Consider the following 25,586-nt stretch of genomic DNA (forward strand, 5'->3'; position numbering starts at 1 on the left):
GTGGGTTCCCCTAGACCAGGGCGAACTTGGTAGGCTAGGTCCCTTGTTAGGCAGGCTCTGTGGCACCCCAACCCCACTACTAATAATAGCCATCTACACCTAGTCAGGCTTCTTTCCAGGTGTGCAGCAATTGGGCTTAGGCCTCACCCCCCATGGGCATGTGAATTTGCTAAGAACTGTTAGTGCATGGCTTAGTGCATAGGGCTGCTCCCTGTGTGTTGTGTCCGCCAACGGTAGTGGTGTTGCATGCACTGAACATGTGTTTCTTCTGTCTCCCACCCCCCTTTTTGTTTTGTCTCCCTGTTCTTGCGTGCATTAGCATCATCTAGCGGAGGAGCAGTGGCACTGTAGCAGGAGGGAGCCTCAACCCACATGGCCCGGAGGCTGAAGCAACAAAGTCTGAAGCCACCAGTGGGGCGGAGGGTGAGGGGAGCTCCACGACGGGGACAGGAGCGTACACCAGCGACTCCTCCGCTGATGGGATATCCCTTGCGGTGGCAGGCACCTCTGTGCCCACCGCATCAACAGGTACAGCCGCCACTCACCCCACCAGCACCACCCTCCCATCAGCCCCTCAGCATGTGTCCCATGCCCGCTCACCCAGGAGGGTGGGCATCTCCTTCACCCCAGGCACCTCAGCCTCTGCCCCAGTCATCCCTGCTGCCCTCAGTGAGGAGGCTATTGACCTCCTGAGATCCCTCACTGTTGGGCAATCTACCATTTTGAATGCCATCCAGGGTGTAGAGAGGCATTTGCAACAAACAAATGCATACCTGGAGGACATTCATTCTGGGCAGGCGGCCCAACAGAGAGCATTTCAGGCTCTGGCCTCAGCACTGATGGCAGCCATTGTCCATGTGTCCAGCCTCCCCCCTCCAACTTCCTCCACCCCGACCCAATCACCTGTACCTCAGCCTATCCCAAGCACACCATCACACCAGCATGCACACTGATGAACACACAAGAGTGGACATGGCAAACATAAGCACCACACATCCCACAAGCACTCACACAAGCACCATCACCATGCAGACACAGCAACATCCACTGCCTCCACTGTGTCCCACTCCGCCACGTCCTCCTCCACCCTCCCTGGCTCGTCTCCACTCACACCTGCATGCACTACATCCTCAGCCACTACCTCCATCACCAGCACACCCATCACCACACACTGCTCACGTGCAATCACAACCCCCACTGCCATTCAAACATCCCCAGTGTCCTCTCCCTGTGTGTCTGTGATCCCTCCTCCCAAAGTACACATACGCAGGCACCCACCCACCCAAGAGTCATCCACCTCACAACAGCCTCCGGCCCATGCACCTTCACCCAAATTCAGCAAACGTACACCTCCTATAACCACTACCACTTCCTCCACTCCCAAACCCCCTCCATCTTCCCGTCCCAGTGTGTCTAAGAAGCTTTTCCTGGCTAACATTCACCTTTACCGTACACCTCCCCCGCCCCATCCTTCCTCTAGGGCCAGGCTTTCCAGGTCCCAGCCCAGCACCTCATCCACCAAATCCCCAGGCACAGTGGTGCCAGCAACTGCGGTGTCATTGAGTGCACCACCCATCAGGGTTGCCAGTGTGCCACCTAGCGAGGCCAAGGACATTCCGCCACCTGCCAAGGTGAAGAAGGTGCCAACATCCCGGAGGGAGAAGCTGCACCTACCAGCCACCAAGGGCTCCTCCAAAACAAAAGGGGACAGTGGCAAGACACCTGCGGCACCATCAAAGGTGGGTAAGGGACACAAGCTGAAGAGCAGGTCAGGACAGGGCACGGTGGCTCCGACTGAGGGACTAAAGTCACCTCTTCTGTCAACCACTACACCAACCTGTACGGCGGCAAACACCGCCACCTGCACCGCCACCAGCACCACCACCTGCACGTCTGCAGCCTCAGCCACAGTCCCCAGCATCTTCCCCAGTGGGCAGCCGTCCGAGGCTGCAGGAGACGTCCTGCTGTGTCCTTCAACAGGTGCTGACACATGCACCACCGCCAGCACCTCCGCCACAGACACTGCCGCAAACACCGCCACCAGCCCTGCGACGTGCTGAGACAGTGGCACCACAGCTGACATGGCTACCATCCCCAGTGGCAGCCGTCCGAGGCTGGAGGAGACTTCCTGGACCCTGCCCAGCTTCCATGAGGCATGACTCTCATCACTGTTTGCACCTGCAAGGGGAAGGCGAAGCAGCAGCAGGGTGGGGTATGTCTCTGCCTCCATGGCGTATCATGCTACCTGTTCCTAGGCAATCTCGTGGCACACACACCCATGTGAGGTAATGGGACCAGCCACACTGCATGTGGAGCACTCTGGGCACCAAGCCCCCTCCAGAACCAGTGGAGAAAGGCATCCACTACCTCAGTCCTTGGCAGGATGAAGCACTCTGGGCACAAAGCCCGCTCCAGAACCAGTGGAGATTCACATCCAGCACTCTGGGCACAAAGCCCCCTCCAGAACCAGTGGAGAATCACATCCACTACCTCAGTCCTTGGCAGGATGAAGCACTCTGGTCACAAAGCCCTCTCCAGAACCAGTGGAGATGCACATCCACTACCTCAGTCCTTGCCAGGATGAAGCACTCTGGGCACAAAGCCCCCTCCAGAACTAGTGGAGATTCACATACACTACCTCACTTGGCAAGATGAAGCACTCTGGGCACAAAGCCCCCTCCAGAACCAGTGGAGATTCACATCCACTACCTCAGGCCTTGGCAGGACGAAGCACTCTGGGCACAAAGCCCCCTCCAGAACCAGTGGAGATTCACATCCACTACCTCAGTCCTTGGCAGGATGAAGCACTCTGGGCACAAAGCCCCCTCCAGAACCAGTGGAGACTGTTATCCACTTGAGAGACTGTGGCTTTGCACTCCCCAGGATAAAGCCGTTTGCAAACCACCCACTAGAAAGTCTTGAGAGACTGTGGCTTTGCACTCCCCAGGACAAAGCAATGGGAAACCACCCACTGGAAAGACTTGAGAGACTGTGGCTATGCACTCCCCAGGATACAGCAATGGGCATGGAGCCCCCTTGTTCAGCAGTGGCGTTGTGCGTTCATCTGGCTGAGGTGCCCCCCTTCCCCCTGAGGTGCCTGTTTGATTTCGATCTGATGCCCCTTCAGTGTTCTCTCCGTTTTAAGTCAGGTATCTTGTGTGGGCTTCGCCCATGCATTTTGGGACCACTGGTCCACGGACAATGATGGGAACACTATCCATACTTGTGTAGTTGGTGTACATTTTTGTATATACTGATTTTTGAACTTTCACTATCTGATTTGTATTGATTTCACTTGTTACAATCATTTCCCTTTGTCCTTGCGTTCTTCCAGGGGGTGCGGGGTGTATATGTAATGTTGCTGCATGTATTTGTGTGCATGGTGTTGTGGGTGAGGGTGGGGGTAGGGGTATTGTGTGTTGGGTGTGTGAGTCACTCTCTTTTCCCTCCCCCCCTCCCCTGTGTTGTAGGTGCAGTACTCACCGTGGTCGTCGACAGCGTCTGTCCTGCTCCTGATACAGAAGGAGGAAGACCAGCATAGGCAGGACGTGTAACTCGGGCTCCATGGCGTCCTGGCTCCTCGTTGGGTGTCGAGAGGTGAGTGATTTCCCTTCTGTGTACTGTTTCTGCCATGCTTTTGATAGCGTTGGTTCCGCCCCGGAAAAGGTGGCGGATAGGCGTGTTGGAATACAGTGGGTGGTACTTTGTCCTCCGCCTGTCTGTTGGTGGTGACCGCTGCGCTGTTTGTTTCTACTGCCATGGCGGTCGGAGTGTTAAAGTGGCTGTCTATGTTGGCGGTTTCCACCATGGTCATGATTCCATTTTTTTTCCGCCTGCCTGTTGGCGGTATTACCGCTGCTTTAACACTGACCGCCAGGGTTGTAATGAGGGCCTTAGTCCCCCAGATAGGGTCAGTACCACAACATTCTAGAATTGACAGTAGTCTTCTGGCACTCAAACATTTTCTTTCTACAGTAGATACCAGTTCCTCACTTGTTCAAGCCAACAATATGAGAACAATGCATTATCTGAACAAGCTGGCAGGGACAAGATCCAGGCTACTGGATCAAAAGTGATTTTGAAGTCCTTCATAGCCAGAGATCATCAAATCACTCCATGTCACCTTCCATGTGTTCACAACGCAGATGCAGATCCATTTAACACAGTTAACAGAGTGAATCAGGAATGGGCTATACACAAATTACTTTGTGAAACCTCCGACGCTTGAGAAAATCTGGAACTAGATCTGTTCACAACCTTTGAAACCTGTAAATGCCCAGACTTTGCCTCCAGATACTGCCAACCAGGAACAAAATCAGTTCCTTTTTATAGACTAGTAAGGAAAGTTTCTGTACACAATCCCTCCGATATCCCTGATTCCATCAGTACTTATCAAACAGACATACTCCTAAGTGAGAATGATCCTCATGGCGCCTGACCACACCAATATAGGTTCACTGACCTTTTTTTATCTGTCGGAGTAACCACACATTAGGCTTCCACCCTTAACGGACCGTTCCACAAGTTCACAAGCCATTACCTACACCCCTGCTTCCCATCCTTGAATTTGGTAGCATGGTTTCAGAACTCCTACAATGTGGACCTCTCAACATTTCTCAGGAATTTATAGCCATATTAAAATAAGTTAAATGCCCATCTACTAGAGTTTTGTATCAGGTGATTTGAGCAAAATAGTAACCCAACAAAGTGCCAGGAAGAAGCAGTACCTTCTTTATTTGACCAAATCAGACTTGTTTATCTCTTCATTATGGGAATGTCTTGCTGCTGTTATAGCTTACAGGAAATGTCCTTGACAAATCCATTTTTTAGGGTCCTTGTTATTAATGAATTCCTGGAAGGCATTAAAAGGTTTTTCCCACCAGTTAGTTTTTCCTGCCTTGGGAACCCAGTATGGTACTTTCAATGGTACTTTCAAAATTAACTGTCCCCTTTTGAACCCATTGGTAAGGCCCCCGTGCAGCATATACAGAGTAAGCCTACATACCTGGCATCTATCACATTGACACACACATTTAGTGAAATGCAAGCCTTAAGTTCCAAATAACTCTACACAGTCTTCCATAAGGACAAGCTGATCATAGGCACACACCCATTTTTACCCAAAGATAGTCTCCTATTTTCATGTTAATCAGGCTACTACTCTTCCTGAATGATTTTTTTTTAGACTTCTTCCACTCCAGCTGGACGGTCTATGTACTTCCTTTTTGTGAAGAAGACATCTACAGATCTGACTGTAAACTAGAGATCTATTTGTAGAGATTTGTCCACATTTCCTTATGGATTGTCTCTTGTATATTTCTCTTTTATCAGAAAGCAAATAAAAAAATTCTGGGTAAACCGGAGGCCCATTCTACTAGTGATTTTAGGTTGGGCTCCCTATTCTATTCAGTGATTATGATTATCAGTGGAGATCTCCTCACTCAAGGAGAATGAAAAGGTGCTTACCTGTAATCTCTGATTTCCTTCTGGGAATTATCCATTGAAATCATTAGCAATCTTCCTTGCTCCCTAGTGGAAAATAGATACACTTAGTAATGGTAGTCAGGATACTAAGACTCTGATCGGAAAAAAATGGAGCAGCTGTGCTGACAGGATATTATGGCCTACTGGTGGTATGTTCTTCCTTAAAAAAGCAGTAATGGATTTCCAGTCTTTTAAAGTAATCTCACTACATTTCCCTTTTTTCTTTAAATTCTTTTTTAAAATGTTAGGGAAAGAGTTTCTCTTGCCACTATTCTTTATTTAGGGATGTTTTAAAATGTACATTTGCTGTTATTTTAAAGAAAAATGAACCAAAACAGGACATTTTAGCCTTCAACAGATTATCAAAAGTATTTTACTTTTAAAAGAAAGTGTTTTTTCAAGAGAATTTATATATTTTTAATCTTATAAAGTGCTTCGGAATCCCCTACATGCTTGTCATTTCATTGGACATTCCTCTGTGGGAGGGCAAGGATTAGAGGTAAAGCAATGTTTCCTTGTCTTTCAGTTGGGTATTAGTTGAGAGGGGTTTTGCTAAAAAACTTTACTCAGTATTATCAGGTTCTGCTGCACAGAGAAATAAATACTGCAAATCATTGATATCCCATCTGTGTCCATCCTGCTGGTTGTCTGTGGTCAGAGGGAGTCTTGCATGTACTTCACATTGATTTGGTGTGTTGCCGGATGTCATAACCAGAGTGTGAGAGAACAGGGCTGATTGCAGAGGCCCCCTAACTTTTTGCTCTCATTTTCCACTTTTTGCTGGTGTTTTCCTGTCTCTGGTGGTGCCCTGGGTACTGCTACCAAGTCCCAGGACCTGTGCTCTGTGTAAAATCAGTATGCAAATTAGGCTAATTATAATTGGCTAAGTCAACCTACCTATAATTCCCTAGTATATGGTAGGGCATGTAGGTTTAGGGACCCTTGCATAGGTAGTGCACCCATAGGTGCACTGCTGAGGTGTCCAGTGTCATTTTAAAGGCAGGATTGCCTTGCTGGCTGCTTTTAAATTAAAGTTACATGCAAATTCGACTTTGGAATTAAAAGTAGTTCCAAAGTCTTAAACTACCTTATTCTTACATATGTCACCCCTAAGGTGTGCCCTATGTGCCCTTAGGGCTGAGTGCCATGTAACTATAAGCAGGGCCCCAATAAAAATAGTTTTATAAGCCCTGGTGAGGTAAAACAGCCAAATTCATTTTTCCCTCATTGTAGTGAATGGCCTTCATAGGCTAGAATGGGGAGACTTCATTTTAATTTTAAAAGTCCCCTTAAGTAACAAATACCACAAGTTTGGTATCAAATTAATTGTTATAATAAATCCCACAACTTCCAGTTATTGGATTTAATATAACGTGTTCAGGTAAAGAGTGTTAAACTTTACCTGAAAAGTTGCCAACTTCAGCCCTGCAGTGTTCTTGCTGCTTTGCTCTGATTGGCCAGCTTCTGGCAGCCTGGCCAGGCTGCCTTGATGAAGTGTGAAGTGGCCTGGCTCAACACAAAGAGATGTGCCTGGGGGAGGAGATCTGCCCTCAGCAGATGGGGAAGCATGAAGGGAAGAGGGCTGCCAAACGTGTCTTCAAAGGCAGGGAAGGACATTTGGAGCAACCCAGCAACACCCTCACATCCTGCAAACCCAGACAATTAGGGCCCCCCTTGATAAGATTAGGAGAGGGCAGGAGAGGGGTGTGTTTAGGATTTTTAGCCACACCAGTGGGTGGGCTCAGCGAGATGTAACCTCCAAAAATCACTTTCAGCCATGATGGATTTTTGAGGAATGTTGCTCCCTGGGATTGATTTTTGCCACACTTCCCAGGAAGTGGTCATCACAGGGGGGAGGACCCAGCCCCTGATTGGAGAACGAGGACCCCCCTGTTTTTCACCCAGGAGCAAGGATAAAACTGGCAGACCTGCACCCACACCTCAGTTCCCTATCAGATCCCTATCAGATTCCAACAAAGAAGATTTACAGAAGAAGGACTGCCCTCCTGGACACTGCACTCTGGGGGACTGCACCAGCTGCACACTTGGGCTTCACCACAAGAAGGACTTTGCCCGGCTTCAACTGGTTCAAGGAGGGACTCCCTGTTTGCTACAGATGAAAACTTGCTAACCAGAGTCCCCTGCACCAACCCCTGAAGAAACCAACCAGCTGACTACAGCCCAGTGGCCAAAAAGGAGTTTGCGCCAGGTGCATTCTGGGAGATGTAGTCCGCACCCTCAAGGAGCATCTCAGAGCTTCTGGAACCTTGGGGTGAACTGTGGACCTCAAAAGAACCTTAAAAGAACATCTGGAAGAAGATCCAGAAGTTTGGAGAACTTTTCGAAAAAAGCTCCATAGAGGGACCTACCCGCCGCAGCAACTCTAGCCGGCTTGCCTCAACCGCAACCCGGGCTGACTTGCAGGTTCGTCCCGGTGAAGAAAATTTCCAAAAAAGTGACTAAGTCCAAACATAGGAAGCTGACCGGGACCTCCGAGGCAGTGTATCCGAAGAGGGGTCCGAGGACGACGGATCAAGATTCAGGTTTGCCCCAGTTGAAGGATTTTCACCTCGAAAAAACAACTAAGTCCGAAGGTAAAAAAAAATACCTCCACTGAGGGCGCCCGCGACGTGTATCCGAGGAAGAGTTCCAGGAGGTCGGATGGGACTGGCAGGTTCGTCCCAGTGAAGAAAATCTCCAGAAAAACGACTAATTCCTCAGGTAAACTTTTGACCGAGGCCTCCATCGGGCTGTAGCCCTTAAACTTTGGCTTTTCCCCGATCGAGGTGCGACCAGATGACCAGATTTGCGCTTTTTGTTTCTATGCGCTAGAAAGCAATAATTCTTAAAAAATTCATATCTCCGGTTCCCAGTATCCGATTTTATTTGTTTTAGTGTAATTTTAAAGCTAAATATATTTCCTATTTTTATAAATTGATTTTGGATTTTTAAAGTGTTTCCTGTGTTTTATTTAATTACTGTTTTGTGATATTTGAATGCTTTACGCTTTGTTTCCTAAGTTAAGCCTTGTCGCTCATTGCCAAGCTACCAAGGGTTGAGCTAGGTTTAATTTACTGAGACCTAAATGAACCTAAGTGGAGGTTAGTGGCCTATTGCTAAGTGTAGGTACTTACCTGCCCTTACCAATAATCCATTTTCCAACACAGAGCCTAGCTTTAGTGCCCTCAAGTATTGGGTGCACTGAGGTTGTGTGATCATGATCTCCCAGAGGGGTGTTTTGCGATCAGTTGGAGAGATTAGTTTGTACATGTGACAGTGGAGCTGCACAATCTGACAGTAGGCAAAGGATCTAAAATTTGTTTGTCATCTTATGTTTAACGACTGCCTTGATTCTGAAGGAAGAGGCACGGTCAAGGCTATGAACTACCCATCCCAATATGGTGGATTTTTCAGAGAACTCTATAGGACGTTCTGAGTCCAAGAAGATGCAGAAGTCTTTATTGTGAATTCAATCCTTTTGTAATCACATGAGAGGAACAAATAATAAGGGAAAGCTGCATATTTGTTACCTATTTTTTTGTTGCATTTATCCCTCAATTGGTCTCTGTTTTTTTCCTTGATTTTTGCTTCTTGCAGCTGGATTTCATTTTTATTCATTACATGGATTTTTTGGGCCTGGCTCTTCTTGATGTAATGTGGAGTTTGGTGCCTCGTTCCACTGCAACATAAGTTCCCATCTATAATCAAGCACTGTTTGCAGAGAATATTTTTTAACTTTGTGTTTTTTCCTCCTAACTTGGACCCTGTTCAGTTGACACCAGACTCATTTCGTATGTATTATACTGTGCAGGGTGACTTCATGGCTATTTGGGAGGGATCTTTACAGCCAGTGCTCGCCACAGACTAGTCCTTAACAACCCTAGAATGGACACAGATATCTCACCAGTACAGCACTGGGAATTAGATATGAGAGACCAGTGATCAATAAACATGGAGGTACTATGGCTCGTAGACTGCATCCATCTCCATAAATTACAGACACAAACTAGAACATTTTAAATTTCTGCATGCATTGTACTGCACACTGCCACAGTACATAGGCTGGCTCTGAATACGGAATGTACCTGTTGCAGGTGTAAAAAACCTGCAGGCTGACTTTCTCATTCTGCTATGCCCATGTCCAAGTGCTAAACGCATTCACAGGGGCATTTTTCAGATAATATTACAGATAATACATTTTGACATCCCAGAATGCCTGATGGTGTCCTTACTGGGTTACTTAGCATATGTATCCTAACCAGTGCACAAGCTACCCACAATACTGTTTGTGTATGCAAAACAGCAAGTGGGGATAAGCCACAAGGAAAGCCATGACCACATAATGTGGTGTGATGTAACATAAATGCTGAAACGTATGCTACACTAAAGCCTGAGGAGGCCAGACCTACAGATACTTGGACTCAATGTGTACTTAAAGGATATAGGTAATGCTAGATCACGCTGGATGACTGGCGAGATGATGTTACAGAATGGGTTAGCTAATTTTCTTGGGTACCTTACGGGGGATCCTCTACTGCCTAGTAGGGATGTCGCTCCATTTGCTGTAACGTTGTGAAATAAATAAACAAAACATTTTTAAAAAAAGTTGAACAGACCTTCGCCATGTCCAGTCATTGACAATTGGTTGACAAAAACATTGACTTCTAACCAATGAGCACTGCTTTAGACAAATGTTGTATTACATCACTGAGCAAACACGTTTCGTATTACAGTACGAAAAATCATTAACTAAGCCTCTGATGTCTGGCTAAACGGAGGGCAGAGGTTAATAGGTTAATCTTCCTGCCCTGCCAACAAACCAAACCAGCCCAAGAGGGAGTAGGGTACAGAGTTGTCCAAAGAGGGACTTTGTCAATATTAGACTTCAGGTAGTTTGACAGAGTTCACATTACATCAAACACAACTAGCACATTTTGAACGCTTTTCAGTTGATGGGCATAAACTGTTTGCAGTTCAGTGACGATGGCATGTTAGGGCCTTTTCTCTAAGTGTGAGGTATGTAGTCCGTATACAGCACCATGGTTTTATGGGAGGTGTTAGTTCATGGCAATGACCTTGTGCTGTATGGAAGCCCATACTGCAAAATCAAACATAAAGGCCTAGTTATCTCAGAAATGTTGTAAGCACTACTTTATAATTTAGGCTGAACATAGAATTCTACATTCTATTAGCATCTCAAGACATCACTTTAATGATTATTTAACCCCTTCGCTGCCAGGCCTTTTCCCCCTCCTGTTCCGAGCCTTTTTTTGGTTATTGGGGCAGTTCGCGCTTGGGCCCTCATAACTTTTTGTTCACATAAGCTACCCACGCCAAATTGGCGTCCTTTTTTTCCAACATCCTAGGGATTCTAGAGGTACCCAGACTTTGTGGGTTCCCCTGAAGGAGACCAAGAAATTAGCCAAAATACAGTGATTTTCTTTTTTTTTTTTAAATGGGAAAAAAGGGCTGCAGAAGGCAGCTCGTGTTTTTTTCCCTGAAAATGGCACCAACAAAGGGTTTGTGGTGGCAAGATCACCATCTTCCCAGCTTTCAGGAACAGGCAGACTTGAATTGGAAAACCCCATTTTTCAACACAATTTTGACATTTTACTGGGACATACCCCATTTTTACTATTTTTTGTGCTTTCAGCCTCCTTCAAGTTAGTGACCACAATGGTTGAGAAACCAATGCTGGATCTCAGAAAGCTAAACATTTCTGAAAAGTAGACGACATTCTGAATTCAGCAAGGGGTCATTTGCGTAGATACTACAAGTGTTTCCTACAGAAAATAACAGCTGAAATAAAAACAAATTGAAATTGAGGTAAAAAAACAGCCATTTTTCTCCACATTCTACTCAGTAACTTTTTCCTGCGATGTCAGATTTTTTAAAGCAATATACCGTTACGTCAGCTGGACTCTTCTGGTTGCGGGGATATATAGGGCTTGTAGGTTCATCAAGAACTCTAGGTACACAGAGCCAATAAATGAGCTGCACCTTGCAATGGGTTTTTATTCTATACAGGGTATACAGCAATTCATTTGCTGAAATATAAAAAGTGAAAAATAGGTATCAAGAAAACCTTTGTATTTCCAAAATGGCCACAAGATAAGGTGTTGAGAAGCAGTGGTTATTTGCACGTCTCTGAATTTCGGGGTGCCCATGCTAGCGTGTGAATTACAGGGCATTTCTCAAATAGAAGTCTTTTTCACACACTGCCTTACATTTGGAAGGAAAAAATGTAGAGAAAGACAAGGGGCAATAACACTTGTTTTGCTATTCTGTGTTCCCCCAAGTCTCCCGATAAAAATGGTACCTCACTTGTGTGGGTAGGCCTAGCGCCCACGAAAGGAAATGGCTCAAAACACAACGTGGACACATCAAATTTTTTCACAGAAAACAGAGGTGTTTTTTGCAAAGTGCCTACCTGTGGATTTTGGCCTCTAGATCAGCCGGCCCGGGGCAGGGCAGAAATGGCCTAAAATAAATTTGCCCCCCACCCCCCTAACCTCCCACTTGGGGAGCAACCCTTGCCTACGGGATCGCTCCCCTTGCGTGACAGCGCAAAAAAAAAAAGATCCCTGGTGCCTAGTGGTTTCTGCCCCCCTTGGGGGCAGATTGACCTAAAATAGGCCAATCTGCCCCCCAAGCGTGCAGAAATGGCCTAAATACAATTTGCCCCTCCAGGGGAGCGACCCTTGCCTAAGGGGTCGCTCCCCATCTGTAAAACAAAAAAAAAAAACAAAAAAAAGAAAATTGCCCTGGCGCCTAGAGGTTTCTGCCGCCCCTGGGGGCAGATCGGCCTAATAACAATAGGCCGATCCCCCAGGGGGGCAGAAATGACGTAAAATAAATTTGCCCCCCCACCCCCGGGGAGCAACCCTTGCCTATGGGATCGGCGCAAAAAAAAAGATCCCTGGTGCCTAGTTGTTTCTGCCCCCCCTTGGGGGCAGATTGACCTAAAATAGGGCAAACTGCCCCCAAAGCGGGCAGAAATGGCCTAAATACAATTTGCCCCTCCAAGGGAGCGACCCTTGCCTAAGGGGTCACTCCCCATCTGTAAAACAACAATCCCCGGTGCCTAGTGGTTTCTGCCCCCCTTGGGGGCAGATTGGCCTAATTAAAATAGGCTGATCTGCCCCCAAGGGGGCAGAAATGGCCTAAAATAAATTTTCCCCCCAGGGAAACGTCCCTTGCCTAAGGGGTCGCTCCCCTTGCGTGAAATTCACGAGAAAAAAAAAAAACTCCCTGGCGTCTAGTGGTTTCTGTCCCCCTTGGGGGCAGATCGGCCTCATAAAAATAGGCCACTCTGCCCCCCAGGGGGGCAGAAATGGCCTAAATATAATTTGCCCCCTATGGGAGCGACCCTTGCCTAAGTGGTTGCTCCCCACCTCTAAAATCAAAAACAAAACAAAAACAAAAAATTATCCCTGGTGCCTAGAGGTTTCTGCCCCCCTTTTAATATTAGGCCGATCTGCCCCCAGGAGGGGCAGAAAAGGCCTTAAAAAAATGCCCCCCCTGGGATCGACCCTTGCCCAAGGGTTCGCTCCCTCATGCCAGTTTCATTTAGAAAAATAAATCCCTGGTGTCTAGTGGGCATTTCAAAAGCCGGATTGCTTTACAATCCGGCTTTTGAAACACTGAGAGAGACTTCAAAGGGAAGGAAATTCCTTTCCTTCCCTTTGAAGCCTCTCTTGCCTCCTCCACGTGATCAGAAGAGAAATGCTTTGACAACCGCGCGCTGACGTCAAGGGGGTTGGGGGGTCGGGGGTGGAAGGTCTTCCCCTTCCATCCTTGCCTTGGCGGGGTGGGGGGGAACCCCACAGAGGGAGCGCTAGCACTCCCTCTGGGCTCTGTGCCCAGGACGTAATGGTTACGCCCTGGGCACACGAGCACTGTGCCTCAGGAAGTAACCATTACGTCCTGGGCACAGAAGGGGTTAAATGTTAAATATTATTCTTTATTTTTCAGACCATGTGCTAGTGCATAAGCAATTCTATGGCAACCCACATCAGTAAAGCACTAATTTGTGTAGTGATGACAGTTGATGGGCTCTCGGATGCAGTCCAAAAGGAAAGAGAAAACAAGCCTTTGCAATGCAATAGGTCTCGCATTAGCTTGGGTTAAAGCTATTGGCGTTTTTTTAATGCATAACTGGACTTTTTTTCACATAAACTAGTCAACCCTGCTGCATAATTTGGTCCGCTCTGCCACATATCTCCAGTGGCCCTGCATATAAGTAAAGCACTTCCATTTACTGCAGAGAGTCTTGACTTGATGACCTTGAACATTTCTTAGATTGTTTTTAGTACTGTTTTTTGACCTTGAACATTTCTTAGATTGTTTTTCGTACCATCATTTTTTGTACTTTATTTCTATAAAAGGTGAATACACAAATTTACTGTTGAAACATGTTTCCTTAGTGGACAATAAAGGAGCCATGTATTTGTAGGTACTTAAAGCCACGGGCAGCGGAAAGTAAAAACCTTTTAGTATTTAGAAGCAATGCCAGAAATGTGAAATCAGATGAAAACGCATCTGTGAAAAGAAAACACTATGGAAATCACTTAAGCGAAATCACAGCTAAAACAAATTATAATACATAATATAACATAACCAAACAAATAGAGGAAATAAATAATGTGTCAGAAGTAATTGTCATAGAGACCTGTGGAAATCTTTGAACTAAAGCTAGAATACGGTGTAACACATATGATAACAGTCACTGTACAAACACACAAAATAGATACTGCTGCCATAAAACAATTGAATACTGAATAGGAAAATAAAGTCTAATAAAACAACGCAGGTGCAATAAAACAACAGGAAGAATACAAGAGATATTTTTTAGAAACAAGCACGCCCAAAACTCAATGTGAGGAGCTCTAACATGAACTGACATGACATATGCAGTTATAAAAGTGATCTTTTGGCAACAAACAGCTTCAATATTTACTGTGAGGGGGCACCATTATGAACAAACATTACACTTGCAATGATTATTGAGTCCTTAGAAGGTTGATAAAACGGTGGTCATTGGCATAAATTATTTACAAACATTTGAAAAGCAAGAAAGCTATCACACAGGCACACGTCTCTATCCCAGCATTTAGGAAATGGAACGGGGGTGATTCTGTGAAGAAAAATAAAAAAACATAAAAACGGCATTCAAGAAATACGTCATAGACAGTAATGATGATGGAATTGAGGAGGCAAAACGCCATGGAGCGCGATGGGGAGAGACATAATACCGTCATGGAGCACTAAGGGGAGAGACAAAAGAAAAACTTCAAAGCACCATGTTGCGCGAAGTGGAGAGACAAAACAAACAATGTGACATAACTGGTAGTCATGCAAAGCACTCCAATATTGCAGATCGAGTTCGCAGTATATTGAAACATCAAAGCTCCATGGCCGCCCAGGCCTTGAATATTCTACTCGCCCCCTAGGTATGGCGAGCCATATTTTATCAGGTCGAGCTATTTTTAGGACCTACTTGCTCCTTCTGGCAAGTTGACAAAGAACAGGTGTTTGTTCAGTAAGAAAGTGCAGGAGCATTAAAGATGCCTTTAAATCTTGTGATCTTGCCACATTAGCTCTGTGTTCAGAGACAGAGGTCAAAAGTTCAGAGACAGAGGTCAAAAGTCAGTTTGTCTTCCAATTAATTTTCCTTTTGACTGCAGATATCCAGGATTTTGTAAGATGAACTCTCTGACCTGCTGTACAAAGAGTTATTTAAATGTTGCGAGTGGAAACATTTCAGAATATTTCAGTAGTTGTGAAAGTAAATTTTTTGTACTTGTGTGTGATGAAAAAAATATTTTAAAAGGACGAAAACAAATCGCAACACTTGATTTGCAAATGATAAATATGTTTTCTGAAACCCAATTTTCACGGATTTGATTTTTTTTTTTTTTTTTTGAGTTTCGTTGACAACATTAAAGGTACTTCAGGAGCTCTACCCATGTGATAGTACTTCAATATTGCAAGTTCATTTGTTACATTAACAGTGGTGTCTTCTATTTAGAACACAAGGGCATTTTGAATACAGTTGTGAGAGACATGCTTTTCAGTGTTAATGATAGGTATATAAACACCATATTCCGTTATTATGTTCCCTCTTCTATACTCTTCTACCCTTCATGGCTTCGCACAGTACAGATGGTCTTCATGCCAAGAGCCAACCCTCAACTCCCCCCTCCCTCCCTTTGTGTTCCTTACTGCCGCAACCTGCCAGTGTTCCTTTATTGTCTAATATTATGTTCAAAGTCTCCAAGTGAGTACCACCCAATTCCCCCCGCTCACCCTCTTAATCTATATGTACTAAATGGCCGAGAAGCACCTGCTACGTGTTTTGGGATATGAGTTATTTCCTGGTGTCTAAGGGGGTAGTGCACATTTTCTAGGTCTTTTGAGTTCTCAAGGAGATGTATTGAAGTGCTCCAGGCCTTAGCTCTCTCTAATAGTCCCTGACCTCGCCTGGCTTCACAGTCTCTCACTTTCTCCTCAGCTCTCTGCCATCTCAATACCACCCTTTGCCAGGCCGCACGCTGGGGACCTCGCATCACTTTCCAATCCTTTGTTATCACTCTCTTTACCAGCAACAGTGCTAAGTCCTGAAATTGGGTAGTCACTTTCTGCCTGGTTGTGTGAGGATACCCACTGAGCAAGCAATGTCTGGGATCATGGGGTACTTCCCTTTTGATGACTTACGTTAACGTGTTAACCACCGAGTCACAGAATTCCCTTAGAAATGGGCAGGTCCAGAACATATGAAAAAAATTGCAGATTATTGTTAATACACAGGCCTTCCTGAAGTAAGGCAAACATGAACACTTAAGAAGTTATTTTGGAAAAAGTGCTCTGGGGTCCCCACAGGCAGGCAGAACTATTCAACGCTTATGTCTATCATGGAAATACCCCTACAAGAGAACTGGAGTTACAGGTAAGAAACTAATCCTTTTCAAGCATATGCCACAGAGAGAAAAGCTATATGGCTGCCATATGCTTGCACTAAAAGTGTTACACTTGAAAATATTCACTGATATGGCCATTTTATTAGACTTTGTTTTCAATTAACAAGCCTTTCAGTTGAATCATAAATGTTATTATTTGAAGGAGACAAAAAATTATGAACATATAATTGGGCAACCAAAGTTCAGACAAAACATAGCTGGTATTTAAAGTTAATATAACCCTGAATAACTTGAAAGGCACACCTTAAAGCAGCTTTGTCACTGAAGAGAAAGAAACTACTTAAGGCAGACATAAACCATATGCTCGGGTTTTGTGAGGTCACTCAGTGAATTGCAAGGCCATTCAAAGTGAAGGGAGCCAAAAAGTAGAGAGGGTGGACCCATTACCCCATGCAGCATGGTGCGGTGGGAGAAAGAAAACCTGAATAACAATTTAACACACCAGTGGATGGTGTGGATGAAGCCCTCGGACTACAAACCCATCAAAGTATGCATATTATATTTGTGATTTTTGGAAAAATAAGTCTATGGACAGCCAAAGTTATCTCAAAGGCCTGACATAAAAGGGATCTTCTGGGAGGATTTTTTTTCCGAAAGGAGTTCCTTTTTGAAGATTTTGACCTAGTAAAAGCTTGAGAAGAAATTACAGCCAACTGAAATGGCTTATACCTCTTTCATTTAAGCACTTACACTAATTGTAATTATGTGAGAAAAATGACTCACACCATCACTTCAGCCCAACATGTTTCTGCCCTTCTCAAGGCCTAACTGGTCCCGGGAATTCATCGGGCTGTAGGATCCCTACAACTAGGCCTAATCACCAAGAATTGAAAGACACGAACAGGTAATTCCTACCTGAGTAAATAGGAACACTACCCTGTTTGTAAAAGGCAACTAGCCTCATGGTCCGAGGGGGTCTGTCCTCTATAGTCAGATTTTCGTCATTCGTCATTTTCGTCAAGGGGACGCCATGCTGGTGAACCTATAAGTATTCAGCCCAGCTCCCAGCCACAAGTGTGGTGTATCGTATTCGAGGTGAATGACAAAAATATTGAATCAGAAATACTGTGATACATGAATATTGTGTTAAAAAAAAAATGTGACTACAAAAAATATCAAGTGACAAAATATAGAAGGTAAAGATATAATTTTCTCTGTATATACCATTAAAAAAAATATTGTGGTATATTGTTTACTTTTATGTTGTATTAAATATAGATAAAAATATATATATATTAGTTAGATTAATTTTAGTTGTTTAATATTATTAATGCAATTGCTTCACATTTTGTTAAGTATAGTTTATAATTATCCAGTTGAGATATCCCCACCGGGAGTACCGCAGTCTCTCACGGCTCCACAGGATGGGGAGTGCTGTGCCTCCATGATGCTGACTGTGCTGGCACCCAACGGGCACCTCCTTTCATATGATATGGTTCTGCCAAGTTACCCAAACCGATTGGACATGTATTTGCACTACAGTCTCTCAGAGTTTGGGTAGAGAGGTCTTTTTTGCCCTGAAATTAGTCCTTTTGGGCATGCTGGAATAATTGGAGGTGGAGGGAGTTTCATCACATCCGGTGCTTAGTTCGTCTGGGGTTCGTTATTGCAGAGAGATACATTGACTGTTGCTGGCGTGCTGGTCTGCCCTGCCCTTTCTCGAATGGGCTTGGGGAATGGACTTATCTGCAGCAGCAGAGAAATTTGTGTATAGGTCTGGGGGATGCCCGAAGAAGTACCATAGGGTTTGGGGCAATTGGCTAACATTTTCGGAATCTCTGTCTTCCACAGTGTAACCTTTTCTTCAATGTACTCCTTCATTTATGACATTGGGGCTCTATGGGGTGTGGGTGTACTACAGCACAGTTGCTTCTTGTTTGCTGTGCTTTATCTGTTGATATATACCCTTAACACCAATGAACAGATTTATAAAAACATATAGTTTGTAATGTTTAATGTGTAATTGTAATTGTTTTAAATTTAATTAGTATTTTGTAACTTAGAAGCGGGTTGTTGGGTTTGTATGGGAATAGAGCAGGAAGTTATTTAAAAAACAGCTGGTGGGCGCCAATTCACCTGTGACTTTGCAGCAGTAAGGAGTGGTACTAACAAAGCCAGCGTGGTACGCAGAAATGGATGCTGGGGTTGAAGATAATGGTCTTTGAGATGTGGGAGGTGTTAAACACAGAAAATGGCAGAAACCCCTGATATTGGGAAATAAGTGTAATTGTGAAGTTTGTGTGGGAAGGTGTCACCTCACCTTAACAAAGCAGATTTCAATCTTACATGTTTTTGAAGAATCAAGGGCCAGTTTCCTCTGTAGTAGCTGCTTTCTTCCACAAATCTAAGGAAATGTATTAGCCAGTATTTAAGATGGCTTGCTAAGCTCACATTGCTAACGTGTGTGTGAGACAAGCATGGTCTTTCCCTGTCCCCTTTCTATTCTCCCATTACCAACCTTTGCAGAGTCAATAAAATATGGCATGAACCTTGAGAACTAAGCCATATGCCACAGTGGTACAATTTGCACCCATGTTGTTGGCAGTGAATGGACACCATGTATTGAATGCCGATGAAAAATGAAGTTGGCTTTTATGAAATTCGATATATATTGATTACCTTTTGTGCTCTTAGGGGAACAGGTTTTTGCTGGCTTGGGGGAACATGCACGACAGGCAATGATGAAATACAAGCTTCCAGGACCAAATGGGGATCAGCAAAATATCATGTCTTCACATTTGGAGGATCCAGATCTAAGCAGCAGTGAGTAGGAAGCGTAAAGTGTCATTAGTTTGATTGATATGCATTTTCAGAGCTAACCTTGACAATTTTTAGTGTGTGCATCACAAGTGCATGCTCATTGTGAAATCATGTCTCTGTGCGCACAGCATTACTGTGCAATGCCCCTAGTCTTATGTGCACATTGACAGTCACTGTGCTTGTTTGTAAACATATTGTTCTCGGTAGACCTAGTACCATGTTTTGAATCTTAAGTTGTAGAGCATGCAACCCAGGGTGGTGCTATGAAAATAACATACTCCAGGAATAGGTACAGATTTTGTTTGGTGATTTGATTCACGATTCGGTCCAGACTGAGACCTCCTGTTGGAACGCAGGTCCTTTGTATAGCTTTGTTAAGCTTTGCTGCTTTGCCCCAAGCATTTTCTGTGACCTGCCTGGTATCTTTCGTGTAGTAGACTCCACAGTCTGCAAGCTGATCCTAGGTGTCTCTCCAGTTAAAGAAAATTTATTTATTGGATCCTACATCTCACACCTGACTGTAAGGTGACTGGCAGTGCTAATACCAACATTATAGTCAGGGGTAGAGGCTTTTTACCTGCACTCTTGTGAGTAGACTGACTACTGGCTTTCTTTACTAAAGTTCTGTATAGTTCATTGTAACTGAGGTTTCTTTCCTGTCCTACTGTGTGGAATGTGCGTGTGTTGTGGCACGGGTGTGTGCTTCACTGTGTTTAACGTGGTTGATGCATGTCCATAGGTACACTGTACACAGCTTCACAAGATGGTTGATTTTCATGCAGGGTGTCCCCCTGGTTCTGCCCCAGTGCTCAAGGTATGACTCCCCAAACCTGTAAATGCTTGATTGTTACTGGGAAGAATTCCTCATCTCCACCACTAAATACATAGGTTTTCCATAAGCTCAATAAAACACATTCCTCCCTCATAATCTTGTATTGTTCGCTTTTCCTAACATCATGAACTCTGTGGATGTACCGGTCTAAGTCCAGACTACTCATTGATCTAGGTCACTTCGGAATGGTCTGACCTAGCATTTTTTAAGTGTATACAAACCCACAAAAACAGTACAGATGGACAAAATGGCCCCCCCTTCCAAGATTGACAGTTGTTCCAGACTTCCCGCCTTCACCTCTAAAGAGGGCTAAATACTTTCCATCTTGTACTTGTAACATTTTATTTTTACCTGGATGTCGGGGAGACTTCCCCCTACTAGACAGGCTAGTGTTTACTAAGGATAGAGCATTTGCTGTCAACTGGCCTATTTAAACCAAGAGAATCCTTACTGCAGCAGCTGACTTGAAGAGGAGGAACTTGACTGCTCAGCTTAGAGAAGAACCAAAACATGACTTCTGTGAAGAAACAGCAGAAGGACCGTCTGAGTAAGGATCTATGTGGAGGCTGCTTCCATGGTTTTCAGGTCTTCATCTTCGGTGAGCTTAGACTGATCCCACCCCATCCCATACCTATAGTTCTAAATACACAATGCAGTCAGTGTTTCCTTTACTCCCCTGCCATTTGTGTGGGTTGTGCTTAGTTGTTTGTAGTTGCTGGCTGTTCTGATTCTGGAAGATTCTGGAAAATGTTTCAAGAGTCTTAATAGCCCTTATGGTTGCAGAGAAATGGTGGTTTAAAGATGCAGTAATACCCACTCTCTAAATTCCAGTTCCAATTTCAGCTTGTAAAACCCCTGGGTCTTGTGGATGCTCCCGGTCCTTGTGGTGCCATTCACTGAAATCTGCCCCTCTCCTTCCTCTACACTCCAAGATGCATCATAATGGTAATCCTGAGTAGTCATCTTAAAAAAATAGAAGTAACAGTTAACATTCAGTTTAACCCCCCCACACCATAGTACTTAAGTTTAAGTCTTGTTTATTGGGCTGGCCGCATCGTAACAGTTATACTCACCAAACGAAAATGCACATCACATGAACGCCCATTATTCCATTTTGCTACATCTGAGATTGCTTCTCCGGAGGAGTAATACTCCCTCTGCAGTCCTAAGGATACAGGAAACTGGCTGTTGGGTGTAAGGGGTGAGACTTTTTAATTCAAGGGTAGGGTGTGGCTCACTGAATATATTGCAATCATTTCCACAGGACACCATGTGGTCCGCAAGAAACCAGACAGCAGCCTCACTATTGAAATCAGTGAGTTCTTCCTTTATGATATTTTTTGTTTGTTTCTTCCTTTTGTTCGGAAAATATAGAAAGACCAAAATTTCAGAAATGGCAAGATTTTGAGAAGACTCCAGTCATGCCACTTGTTAGTTTTTGCAACACGCTGCCCAACTCATCTGCCCCTGCATCAGGTGTTTTTTTTGTCCCAGGTCCTCTTGTTAGGAATCTGATGATCTTATGAATATCCAGTCCAGTTAGATCACATACAGCCAAAACATAGTTGTAAAAACAAAAAGAAACTAAAGTTGTGATTTCTCCTGATATAGGAAGGGATGGGAGCCTAATGATTCGTACTGCAGCCACTGTTGTGATAGTCTACGTTGTACTGTTTCAGGTGACGAAAGGGTGATACACCACACTCCTTAAATTGCTTTGGTTTGTAGTTCATGTTTATGGTCCTGTGCACTTCTCTCCAACTTCCCTACGCTCATGTCAGGGTTTGCACATTTTTGTCCAGTTTCCCAACTTTTATTATGAACTCTTCCTATTTAACCTCTATGGAGGACACGTCTCGGTCAGTGTACTGTGTAACGGTTCGAAGATCATTGAGCAGTTCCAGTATAGAAATTCCATATCGTAGGATATTCATTGACAGCCATAAATGTTAGAATATTTCCCTGTTGCATGTGGGCACCCTGAAACACTTTGGCCCATATTTATACTTTTTGATGCAAAACTGCGCCGACCGCCGGCTAACGCCATTTATTTGCACCGTGCGGGCGTCAAATTTATACTTTGACGCACGGCGGCGCAAACCACAGGTGTGAGTCATTTTCTCTGACACACACCACAGCGTCTTGTCGTAAAGGAAAACAACATTAATGCGGCAGAAATGACTGAGCCGATTTACGACACCGCAAACCGGATATGCAGCGTTTTTTGACGCAATTGCGTCAAAACTCGCTGCAAACACAGCAAATTTTGCAGAGGAGAGCCAAAATGGATCCCAGATGCTTGTACAGACCCTAGGAAGATGACAACAGACCAGGAACTAGCCAGGAGGACCCTCACAAGACCCAGGATAGGGAGAAGAAGAAAAGAAAGTGTCGCTTCAGTGCAGAGGAGCAGGAAATTCTGATGAAAGAGGTGACGGAACACCAGCACCAACTGAGTGTCACTTCAAAGTTGCCAATCACTAGGAGAGAGGCAATATGGCAGCAAATTGTTGACAAGATTAACAGTGTGGCAGAAGTACGCAGAACAGTCATCGGGTGCAAGAAACACTGGCATGACTGCAAGCGCAGGACCAAGGAAAAGATGGCCAGGAACAGGAAGGCAGCACTGCAGACTGGAGGTGGAAGTCCAGCACACCAGGAGGCCCTGGACCACATGGAGGAGATGGTGGCAGCCGTCATCCCGGAGGAGATCGTCACAGGGATTCAAGGACAGGACAGTGCAGACTACCAGGAGACAACACAGATGCAGGGTAAGTCGCATGGGGAATTAAAATGCACAAATGTTAACTGCGTGCGGGGGGGAATACCTACTACACAATGCATGTAAGTCATGATATTCAGGGAGTGGCATGGGTAAAGGGGCACGGGGCCATGGCCCGTTCAGAGGAAACCTGGGGCACACCAGTACACAACACCAACAACCTTTGCATGGGGGTATGCTGCCATGCCAAGGATGTTGAAAAGGTAAAGCCAAGCCAGGAGGGAAGGGCACATGTCAGCCACTATACTCCCTACATTAACTAGGGCCCAATTAACAACCTCTGGCCATACCTACAAGTGGAATGTAACATTGACAACAGTTGCCACTACCACCTCCGCTGTGTGTGCTGCCCAAGTAGCTAATGGCAGTAACGTCCCCATGGATCTAAAACACCCAAATTAGAGGGTTCAGGATGACAACGTCAACAATCCCCTGAAACAAGACAAATGTTCCAGTCAGGTCAAATGTGAATGTCCATAGTTGCCGCAAACATCAGCAAATGTCAGCAACATTAGGAGGTACACAGCACTAATGTCATACCCATGCTGCATATGTCAGGGTCCACCCTGTGCCTGGGTCACAATGCACCATCCCAAATGTCATACTGCTCAGACAACAGCATTGAGGTGGAGGACACATGTAACTGGTCACAGAAATATACCTGCACAGTCAGAGGAGGAAATAGGACACTGCTACGACTATCAGGGCAATCCAATGTACCACTTATTCCCCAACATCGGCAGTACACATTACCAATGCTGACATCCATATTGTGCCATAACAATGCTATACATAGTTTATGCTACATTTCAACTCCATATAGGTGGATGTGAAAGATCAGAGACTGTGGCAGGTCCAGATTGTTAAGTGTGGTGCTAGTGCCATCAGAGCACCCACAGCCAGTGAAAGGCCTCACCATGAGAATGGAAGTAGATGGAGAGTTGTGTAGGACAAAAAGGTGGCAATTCATAATTTGGCCAGAACCAACACCTAGAGGATATGATGCTGACAAGTCCACAAACTGACTACAATACATGTGACATGCAAGTGGGGCATAGGCCTGGGAGAATGCCAATCTGAAAGACAGTAACAATGAACAGGAACCAAGATCACAGTGTGAAAATATTCGCAAGGCAGGCATATCACATTACAAATGCCACAACACAGACACACTAATTGTACTGTATTTTATTGCAGAGGACGATGGATCTCCTGCGGATATGCCTGTCCAGGACAACACTGATGACATGGATGTCGAGCTGACAAACATCAGCCAGCAGACCCTCCAAGAGGTCCTTGAAACCCTCCAGACCCCATCTTCAGTCACAAGGAGGAGCACAGAACTAGCAACCATCACAGAGGACCCACCCAGAACCCCTATTGTACGACCTGCCAGCTCCAACACAGCTGAGGACTCAGACGACCCTGGCACCAGCTTTGAAAGAACTGTAGTTGGAGTACAGCGGGAGCTGGCCAAGGAGGTCCGGGTGGGGATGCAAACTATGGCTGCCAGCCTAGAGGGGGTGCATTTGTGCATGATGTCAACTGAAGAACAGGCAGCAGCTATGCAAGGGCGAACAACTATCTTGCAGGAAGTAGAAAAAAGGCTGAAGGAAATCAGCACAGCCATAATACAATTGACCCAACACCTACAACAGCAATACTGTCAACACGTGCACGAATGCAACATTAAACCCCTCAGGGCCGACCTGGCTGCCTACCACTGTGATGTGGCTGCTATTCTTAAGAACCAGCAGATCCTCCTTCCTGCAGTACTGCCCTTAAGACCCCCACAGTTAGCAGCTACCGGGATGTCTGACTCCACGTCTACACTGAGGTGTGTGTTGCCCCTTCACAACCACCACCATCAAGGGCAGAGGAGGCAACACACACATCAGAAGATAAAGACCAGGAACAGATCACCTTCACACGTAACAGTACCCGGTAGCACTAGTCCCTGCCACATGGCCACCTATTACCAAGGTCCTGTGCTTTGTAACATGCCATTCTTGCAACAACTGTACTCAAACAGTGGGTTGCAGAACAGTGCTTATCTTGTCAGCCTGCCCTGTGATTGTCTCTCACTAACTCATTGGCAAATCCTGTCCCTCTGCACTGTCTGACACTTCACCCCAGCATGTCCAATGACATGTCCTTTTGCACTTGTGTAGGATCATAATGAAAGATGTCACTATAATGGACTCACAATCATGGACAATGTACATATAGCACTACAGCACTTTTCAATAAATAGCACTTACACAACCACTTTGTCTCTGTGTAATGTGACACATCAACCGTGCGGTAGATCACTGAAGTTTGCCTCCTGTCAATTATTATAGATTGTCAGTACAACTGTCCTGGAATAATGTGGGCTGCTAACTATGCACAGTGGCCTGGATTGTACCATCATCTGCCCTTCCTGAGGGTTATTTCTGAGAAAAATAGAAAATATACACCATAATGCTGTGTTGGACAGAATAACGCTTCCTCAAGGGATGTCTAAGCCAGAAAATAGTGCCTTCAAATTGTTGCTTCAATGCAAAACTAACGGATGCGACATTTGCCACAAATTTAAATTAACAGACACCAAACTGCATGAACGGAGGTGTATGAGTTTACATCCAAATAAGTAACCATGCTGAACAGTGAAACAAATAATCTATGTGAGTTATGTACACTATACTACAAGAGAGCATCCTACCACTCACCTTATTAGGATTTCCTTGGACATCAGACTGCAGTCAGA

At 45.0% G+C, this 25,586-nt stretch overlaps 1 protein-coding gene across 5 annotated transcripts in view; it reads left to right on the forward strand.

Moving 5' to 3' along the window:
• ZNF821 (zinc finger protein 821) overlaps nt 1–25,586 on the forward strand; it is a 420,332-nt gene that overhangs the window by 167,874 nt on the left and 226,872 nt on the right. For 3 of the 5 annotated variants that reach the window (XM_069216869.1, XM_069216873.1, XM_069216871.1), the window contains one exon: nt 19,098–19,226. The exons of 1 other annotated variant lie outside the window; for it this stretch is intronic. In XM_069216869.1, coding sequence (XP_069072970.1) covers nt 19,098–19,226 — 129 coding nt within the window. Of the gene's footprint in view, nt 1–19,097; nt 19,227–24,034; nt 25,095–25,586 lie in introns of those variants that run through there. One more of the 5 variants, XM_069216870.1, reaches the window with a different exon arrangement.

This window comes from Pleurodeles waltl, chromosome 12 (genome assembly GCF_031143425.1).
Source record: "Pleurodeles waltl isolate 20211129_DDA chromosome 12, aPleWal1.hap1.20221129, whole genome shotgun sequence".
In the NCBI taxonomy this organism is placed as follows: domain Eukaryota; kingdom Metazoa; phylum Chordata; class Amphibia; order Caudata; family Salamandridae; genus Pleurodeles; species Pleurodeles waltl.